Genomic DNA, 9,684 nt, shown 5'->3' with positions numbered 1-9,684 from the left:
CCCCCCCCCACACACTTCAAAATTATTTACCAAATATAGCCTACTTTGAACCAGTTACAAATGCCTGACCTTTAAAATTCTTTGAATATCATATATAATTTTCATATCTGACAGATAACACTAACATTACAAATGAACAATACCAATATGACCTCCAATATATTGTGCATCCTAATAAAAATGATCAATAACTTATGACTTTAGAGAAAAACTAAATAAATGTATTTCACAATCTCTTTAAAATATATGAAACCACACTTCAATGTATTTGACCATAAAAGGACAAAGCTTGCTTCTAATAGACTGAAAAAAATGCTTGATGTTTTAGTTTAATCAATGTTATCTTATCTGAACATAGCATCTGTTTCTATTAACCAGTCAATCAAGTAGTTCCACATGTGTGCCCTTTCTCTTTCAGCCCATTAGCATTTCTTTTCTGCATTCTTGTGATATTTCCTCCTCTTTGCCACAGCCAGTGTTGGCATTGTTGGGTTTGATTTCCTAATTTGAACATTCTTAGGGATCAGACAGCCTGCCGGTTTTAGCAATTAATAATCTCAGATGTAGTTGGTAACAGTCTATTATTTGACCAGTTGGTGTACTAGAATAGACCAAGCCTTTATCAGTCGTTGTGGGCTGCTCTGACAGTCAGAATGTGACTGTGATGTGCAGATAGACGCATTAATGTTAGGGCTGGTTACAAGCAGCATGCTTTGCAAAGCCCTCGTTTGTGCAGTCAGTTGTGCAGTTCTGTACTAGGCTGTAGAAGGAAATAAAGTCACAGTTATCACTGCATTATAAGTGTTCTAAAACAGTAACAAAGCGGCAGCTGAACTTCCCTGTGCTTTCCCGCGGCATTCACTTCCCTTTAGAGTCACGTTGAGCGCGCTGTGCTTTGACGGAGCTATTTGCACATAAAAAAAAAATAAACAAAATACAGCATTTTGTTATAGAGCAAGTCATGTGCTGTAATTAAAAGCTGAACTTTGTACCTGTGTGCAAATAACATGTGGATCACACACTTGATGGGTTGTTTGTCGCAAGCAACCATATGGCATTTGTGTATCTGTAAGCATCTCATCCATGCTTAAAGAGACAGTGCAACCAACATGAAAATTCTGTCATCATTTCCTCACCCTTATGTCATTCCAAACCTGAATGACTTTCTTTCTTCTGTGGAAAACAAAAGTGGTTTTTGCTCATGCAGTGGAAGTCATGGGAGCCCAGTGACTTTCATTGTATGGGAAAAACATGTTAAAATATTCTTTGAAATATCATCTTTGTGTTCCTCACAAGAAAGTCATACAGGTTTTTGGATCAGCATGAGGTTCAGTCGGATTTCATGTTTGGGTGAAATAATTAAAATTCTGGCATTATTTTATTCTAGAGAATCTTTATGGGTATTGGCACACATACTTCACGATTCCATTCACACTTGATTCGATTCCAATCTTGATTCTGCCTGATTCATTTGAATATATATCAGGTATAGTACATGTCAATATTTCATAAGGAAAATAATTTCTACCAACTAAAGCTTTAAACTGTACAGGAAGGGAACCATTTTTTAGGGAACTGGTTTTCATGACAAAATTATTCAATCATACATTAAATAAGACATCACGAACAGTAAAATTTTTTTACATATATATTCAGCAAATATTCTCTTGTTGTCTAACAAGCTATGGACATTGAACAGCAGTGAAGTTCTGAAACTGCATCAAAAGAAAACATTAAATATTTTATAATCAAAATGAAGATCGATTAAAATTGATTAACAGGTGTTGTCAACCCAGCCCTATTTTGCAACAGATCATAGCTGCTAAGTCTATTAAGCTCCACAAATAACAAAAAAGATAAATCAAGCACCATAAAATTAGTCCATACGGCTTTTGCACTATATATTGAGATGCTATGTGTGAAGAACAGACCCACATTTGAGTCGTTATGAGCTTCCCCAATTTGGGGGTATGTTGATTCGTTTGATTTCTGGCATAGTTCTAATGATCACTGACCAATGTTGATTTTGGAACCTTATAAACAGATAAAGCAAGTCATTATATCGCTTGTTTTCGCACATCCTGAGGTGGAGGCCTTTTTTTTAGGGTGAGAGAAGACTCGCTAAGGTTACCGCTGTGTGTATGTAAGCTCTATGCTTCCTGAGTTTGAATTATGTTGTGGTTCGATAGCTCACCTTAAAAGGGGAAGCGCAGTTTGTGGTCATAAACGCCCATGACAGACTCTATTAGCATGAATCATGAATCGTTCTGAGTGTGGTGTGACACTGTTCCGACCTGCTAAAGGTTTAGGTGTCACTCTGTATCTCTTCTGTCCTCTTCTGAGCAGCCATGGGAAACCAGTGAGTATCTCCATTGTCTGTCTGATGAATTCCACATTTTGAATGCTGCATGATGATCTAGATGGTAGCGTTGTGTATGGATGTGTCTGTTTTCAATCCTTCAAGCTTGCCTTTTGATTCTCCTTTCTATGTGGGTTAGTTCATAGCTCTTCTACAATCTATTTCTTGACCTCTACTTGGTTCCACACTAACAAACGATGAATTGAAACGCTTTCTACCACTGGACCTGCATGCACAGTGATGCAAGTACCTTTGTTATGATATATGGTGCCTATGTATACGACTCTTAAAACTTCTTGCCTGAGATTTGGGATGCCTTTAAATCTTTGGTGTATGTTCATATTTTGCTTGCCTGGGGAGTCTTGGATGAAGTTTAGTCTAACTCAGGGATGTGTCTGGATGCTCTGGTGATTCTCAATGAGAAAATGGGTTTGTCAATAGAGAGAATTGAATGTCTCCCATCTTCTTTGCATGTGTCCATGTTAGATGTCAGCCTGGGCATCACATTTAATTCCTGCACTCTTTCTTTGCTGTCTTTAGCTGTGTGGGGTTGTCATCTGTCTGGAATGCAGAAGTTTTAAGGAAGTATACCATTTTTAAGAGAGATTTCCAGTATTACGTTTCTATAATGTTAAACCAAAAGTATGATCGTAGGAATTATGAACCAGTTCAAATTTCAATTATCACAGTAATGCAGCGTAGCACTTTGAGAAATCAATATTTGTGGAGTCAGTTTAGTTGTGCTGTGACATCAAGTGTTTCCTAATACACTACATCCTGCGGTCTAGTAAGAAGTCTGATGTTACCCATTAAAAAAAGTGTTTAGTCTGTGTGGCTTTACATCCTAGTAGTGAATCCATATTAACACTGTGAACTAAAATACAGCCTGCAATGGAAGTCTATGGGATAACATGCAATTAATATCCTATAAATGGTAATTGTAAGGAAATGTATTTAATTTTTTAAAAATTAAATTGATGTTACCCATTAAAAAAAGTGTTTAGTCTGTGTGGCTTTACATCCTAGTAGTGAATCCATATTAACACTGTGAACTAAAATACAGCCTGCAATGGAAGTCTATGGGATAACATGCAATTAATATCCTATAAATGGTAATTGTAAGGAAATGTATTTAATTTTTTTTGTTTGTTTTTGGGTCCGAATATTCCAGAAGAAGAATAAAAAATCATGGAAGATAAAGAAAATGTGTTATTCATGTTGGTTTATTGAGGCTTTTGAAAAAAAAAAATAATTTAAACCATTTTCATGAAAAAAAGTTTTTTTTTTTTTATGACACGTCATGTGGTGTAACCGTCAAATAAAAATAAGTTGGTTTGTACCATATGACAATTTACAACCTAAACTTGTAATGTCATAAAAAGGTCAAATTATCTGATCTTTCAAGAGACTTATTGACCATGAAGTTTTAACGGGTCCTCTCTTTGATATAATTTCACATTTTTATTTCCTGCATGTTTTCGCACATTGTGTGCGTCACATTGCTTTGTTGGTCGCACCACATTTTGCAAGAATTTCATTATTTCAATGAGGCTTTTTCTTCATTATCACATCAAGGATAGGATCACTCTGACATATTTGACTTTATCAAAATTTGTATTCAGAAATGAAAAACGTGCATTATAGAAGAAGTGTGTTCATTTTATGTATGAATAGCATCTTTAATGTATTTTTGCATAAAATAATAGGTCGAGATACAAACGAGCTTTGTATAAACTAAAGGTCTGATCTATTTTCTGTCAAATTACAGCATGCCACAGTTGCTGTCGTTAGAGTTTAACTTACTAAACCCAGAACTATCTTTAATGTATGCCAGTTTCAACTATGACTTTGACGCAATTAAATTTTGATGCTAGCAAACTTTAAATGCTCAGATGTCTTATCAGTGTAACATGGCCGTGACATTACCCAATATTGCTACCTCATTTTGCACAACTTCTGTTTTAGGAAAGAGGAAATGTACTGTCTCCGATTAAGAAACAATTAACAGAGGTTTACCGGAGAGACAGCCCTCCCTAAATGCACATATTTAAACAGTTTAAAGTGTTTACCCAAACTGTACGCCTAAACCAACCGAGATCCCACCGCAGCTGCTCTAGTAGCTTGCCATTTGGATCCAGACGCACTGTGGATCGCCGGGTTCCCATGGAAACATTATCATCACAAAGAAAGAATACAGTAGACTAGGGCTGCACGATAAATATTGTGCGATATTTATCGTGCAGCCCTACAGCAGACCACCAATTGTGTTTAAGTTAGAATAGACCGTTATGATTGACATTAGATGAAATGGTTTGGCATGAACTATCTCCCTGAGTTGATGTGACAACTTTTAGCACGAAGAATATAGACAAAGCAAAGCAGACACAACAAACCCCCACCCAACAAGTCGTGAGTCTCTCCTGAAAGTGATTGCTGAAGATTGCAGACCTGCCGGGCGACCGAATGTGGGTCAAAGACGTTAAGATGTCCGCATCAAAAGAAATTTACAAAAGTGATTTAATGTAAACAACAACAATTTAAAGCAGTATTACACTTATTGTTTTTATGCATTAACCCTTTTTCGTCTTTGACCCATGTGCAAAGCTGCGTAAATGTTATTTTGGTATTGATCTTAGGATATCCCTGCGGCTGCGTGAAGTGAAAGTAACATTCACATCTCATAAGCTGTTTCTCGTGAATTGTGCTGTTGAAAATCAAATGGCAAAACTCTATTTAAAGATTTACAAAGTCACGCATTTTAGGTTTTGTTATGAAAGCCATGTAATATTTTGGTAACACTTTATTTTAAGGTTTCACATTTTACATGCACTATTATAATAACAATAGATTATGCATAATTACATGCAAGTAACCCTAAGCCAAACCCCTATCCTAATCCTAACCATATAGTAAGTACATGTAGTTAATTAATATTACTCAGTACTTAAATGTATAATTACATAGTAACAAGGACACCTTAAAATAAAGCGTAACCGATATTTCTACTTGTAATATTCCAGAGCTATTACATTGTATCTTTTCAGTGTAATATTGTAAATTTGAGGGATGCACCAATATTAAATTCTGGCCAATGCAATAAACCACTAATTATGTTCATGTTATGGTGATATAGTGATAGAATAAATTATAAAATTGTCAAATTATAAAAACCTACTAAATGCTATATTCTACAACATTTACAATCACAACATTATAATATTCAGTATGAAAATTGCATATTGATTTTGAGATTTACTGAAGATTACATTTGAGAGTGTTATACATTTAATTGTATTAAAAACTAAACACATTAGACATTTAAAAACACTATTTCCGATACTGATATTTAATGCTGATTGGTCAATATAAGCCATTCAATATTGCATATATAATTATAGCTGAAAGTTTTGCTGGGTGTCTGCTGTGTTCCATCACACAGAACGTTTTTTTCTCTCTCTCTGTAAAAACATGGACGTGTTTGAGACTCCATTCTAAAAGCACCACGCTCACGTTAAAACACTTCAACTTAAAAAAAAAAAAGAGAAATTAAAAAAAAAAAACTGGTCTCTAAACATTGCAGTTTTTTTTTCATTCAATGACTGTGTATTGCGTTTTTAAGCACAAAAACGTTTTCTGCATGAATGGCCCCTAACGGTGCCCTTTAGCCATTTTTGTCCAGGTGGAAGTTTTGATCAGGTATAGAACAGGTAAGTAGCAGGTAAATTCGTTTTTTTAGTGTCTTGAATTAAGACATAAAATCATTAGTTTCCACTATGCTTAACCAGCTAAGAATTAAACTTTTTCTTTGTATGTGCAGTACAAACTAACAACCTATAAAAGATAAAACCATGTGGAAACACAAGTGTTGCAAGATTCTTTAAGTAGCTGCGGCTGACTGAGCTCAGTTTACACTCTCATGTCTCACTGAAGACTGAGCTAAATAAAACAGGCCTGGGTTATAGAAGTGTGTAGTTGTCAGAACCCTTGCTTTGAAATACTCAAGGAAAAACAGACAGATTGGGAGCACTTGCTTTGACATGATGGTGTCTTAATACCGATCCGTTTACACATAGTAAAAGTTCTTAAAGGTGGGGTAAGTGATTTTTCAAAAACGCTTAGGAAAACTGATTCGGGCCGAATAGCAAAACAAACTTGTAGCCAATCTGGGGCGGAGCTATCAAAATAGGGGTGAGACCCTTTTGGGGTAGGGGTGTGTTTGTTTTGGTGATTTCAAATGTCAACATTGGCTACCAGAAATCACTTACCCCACCTTTAATGCTTTAAAGACACATCATGTGTCTTAAGGTGACACTTGTAGCTAAATGATACTGCAGTCATGTAAACCTGAATATTTCCACATGGTGAGGTCAAAGTCCAAGTGAATTGCCCTATAGGTCAAAGTTTTTAGAAATTCAGCTGAAGCCGAGTTCGTTTCTGGGAAATTTCATGTCACAAAATGTAAGATTTGGCCTGAAAAATCTGTAGGATTGTGTTGCATAGCATAGTAATTGAATGGTTTCCTCTTCTTCTCTCAGTTTATCCAACATTGACCGTAGCAAAATGCCATTGGGAGAGGATGGACACTCTTGGAAAAAGAAAACGTCGAGCATCAAGGACATCTATGACTTTAAAGAGGTTTTGGGAACGTAAGTATAAGAACATTTTACTTCCAACTCAGCATTTACAAAGCTACCGCTGATGTTTGCATTTGAGCTGATGGCGGTTGTTTCTTCCTGACATTAATCAACTTGTCTGAATTGAATTGTGTTACAATTTTGTGCTGAGGACTTTTTTTGTGTTGACCTATGCGGACATGGCACTTCTCTTTTGTTCCAAGTTACACGATCATAACATTTGCCAATCAAGAAAGCAAGCTTTTAATGGACTTTTAATAGGGAACATTCAGTATTTAGTACTCAGCCCACTCTGCGAATCAGATTACATTAGGAAATTATCCAATCATAACAGCTCATTTACGAATAGAGGTCTTAAAGGTATAGTAGCAAAAATGGTCTGTTTTATTCAGAGTATTTTTTGATGCAAGAAGCCTTGACTAATATTACTTCAGAGAAAAAAGCTATACATGTCTATAATAAGACTCTCTTAAAACAAACCAGATATTCTCAATTTGACAAGCAGCAACAAAATTCCCACAACTGCTCATATGTTGCTGTCATTCTGATATGAAACTGTCCAGGCCATTTTACAGAAAGTGCTTATTAATACAAAGAAGCTTTCTTAGATATCCATTTTTCTTGTTCTGATCCCACTTATTGTTTTGTTTCTTTAGCTATTTTTGAAATGATTTGTTTAGCACTTTTGAAAAAACAAAAACAAAAAAAAAACTCCATCCTGCACGATTGGTCCTAACTCCTAAATAAAAGTAATATTATTTTCTATATGTATCGTTAGCTTGTCATTGACACATGAACAACAGTCAATAATTATAATCTTTTGAAGTGCACGACATTAAGTACACATACAATTTGTTGTCCATTTTGTGTTGGACTTAATTAAATGAATTGTGGTTCAGTGAGCAAAGAACCATTTGAGTTATTCAGTTGAATGAGACTAATTCCTGAGTCACTGTCTGTTTTTTGTTTTCGTTTCATTTTATTAATTCAAACTGCATGTAATTTTTGTTCTGGCACTGTAGATTCAGTAGCGGTGCAACACTTCTCCCAAAACACTGTCAGAGTATTTAAGTATAATGTTCCATCTATATCAACAAAAAAATACAGAAGTTTTCTTTTTTTCTGAACCAGTTCTAAACAGGAACCAGTGCTCAGTTCCAAACCCTAGTCATTCATTAAACACTTCCACATGCTTTACTCGAAGACTGGGGGCCATTGTAAGGACTGATTTTTAGGGCTTGTTTAGTTTTCGGGCGTGCAAGTTGACCCTTGACCTCTTCTCATACGGTGACAGTAGTGGGAATATTCAGGGCCCGTATCCCAAGCCTGGATTCAGTGCACACAGCAATGTTATTGGAAACTTCTGTGAGCTCATGTCTGCAGCGAGAGTAACAGAGAGAAGGGGAAATTATGCTTTCATTTATTTAACTAGAGTTGGTCTAGAGTTCTCTGCTGTAAATACTGTAGGTTTAATGAGAACACAGAAAGACATGTAATGTTTTAAACAGTCCTTAAATTCTTAATCCCAGCAAGATTTTCTTTCTCAAGTCTCACGATTTCAATATTAGCCAAACTCTGTTCTTAAGGTCAGCTTTGTATGTTGTCCAGGCTTGTTTGGGGATAGATCAACAGCTCTACATCGTTCAACTGCGAGTTCACCGTGGGTTGGTTGTCTTGGCAACAAGAGGAGACACTTTCCATATGGACTATAACTGTTGCTATGGAAACAAAGTTTTTATTTTCTATTAATAATCTGGTGGGTAAATGTGTAAGCATCAAGAGCCTCAATGTTCAGTCTAGTGGAAAAGATTTTGGGGGTATTTTGTCCAGTCGTGATGGTCTGCTGAATTTTCTTCAGGCTTCCCCTGTGTGACTTTGTGTTGCAGTGGACGCTCACCGCTTTGAGGGGCAGTGTGTAGCTCCTCATCAAATCCAGGACTAAACAAACTCTTTAAATAGCCAGTCTCATAAAATCTAACTCATAAACTGGAGAAGATGTAAATATAATGTCAAACCAGGGTTCGCAAAATCGCTAGCCTGACGTCCCGGGGCTATTGTGTTTTCCAGTCGGGCTACCAAAATATATCACTGCCCAGCCCGACGGGCTATCTTCAATAGTGATGTTTTGTTCAGATTTTTTATGTAGTATCACAAAGCTAAAGTCAGACAATTTTGTTTTTGTTTTTTTGTTTTAAATTTCAAAATTTTACAATCTAAATAACATGTATGCAGCATTTATGTTTGGTTCGTGATTAAAATACACAGGCAAAACCTTAGTTTTAGGGCTGCCACTAATGACTATTTTTATTTCGATTAATCTAACGACTAATTTATCGATTAATCTAAACGATTAATTTCCCACCCAAAAAAATCTACAATTTTACTTAAGAATATTTTATTAAACTATATTTTATTAAACCAAATGAAATCCAAATTTCTATGAAATCCTTTTTTTTAAAGCAAAAGTAAAGTGCAACATAGAGTACAAGAAGCAAGTGTCGTCTCATAGTCCAAATCACTGAAATCAAAGTTCAGTATTATAGTGTAAGAATGACAACATATCCACGTGTTCTAGTCTACTATTAATAAAATTATAATCAAAAAACACTTTTTAAAAGAGTATTTAACAGAAATGTTATTTACCAGAATTTATTTAGGAGAAAAATGTAAATGTGCAGTATTTCTGAAAAA

The 9,684-nt window shown here is 35.5% G+C and overlaps 1 protein-coding gene across 3 annotated transcripts in view; it reads left to right on the top strand.

Annotated features, from left to right (window-relative positions):
• Window positions 1-9,684, top strand: part of camk1b (calcium/calmodulin-dependent protein kinase Ib) — a 74,980-nt gene that overhangs the window by 1,874 nt on the left and 63,422 nt on the right. Inside the window, exons 2-3 of one of the 3 annotated variants that reach the window (XM_016520337.1) lie at window positions 2,347-2,359; window positions 6,895-7,005. In XM_016520337.1, the coding sequence (XP_016375823.1) occupies window positions 2,349-2,359; window positions 6,895-7,005 (122 nt within the window). In that variant the 5' untranslated portion in view covers window positions 2,347-2,348. Of the gene's footprint in view, window positions 1-2,346; window positions 2,360-6,626; window positions 7,006-9,684 lie in introns of those variants that run through there. The other 2 variants (XM_016520338.1, XM_016520336.1) reach the window with 2 other exon arrangements.

This window comes from Sinocyclocheilus rhinocerous, unplaced genomic scaffold (genome assembly GCF_001515625.1).
Source record: "Sinocyclocheilus rhinocerous isolate Xijiao unplaced genomic scaffold, SAMN03320098_v1.1 scaffold269, whole genome shotgun sequence".
NCBI lineage: Eukaryota > Metazoa > Chordata > Actinopteri > Cypriniformes > Cyprinidae > Sinocyclocheilus > Sinocyclocheilus rhinocerous.
The sequence above is the reverse complement of the archived record's forward strand: the minus strand, read 5'-3'. Positions and strand labels throughout refer to the sequence as shown.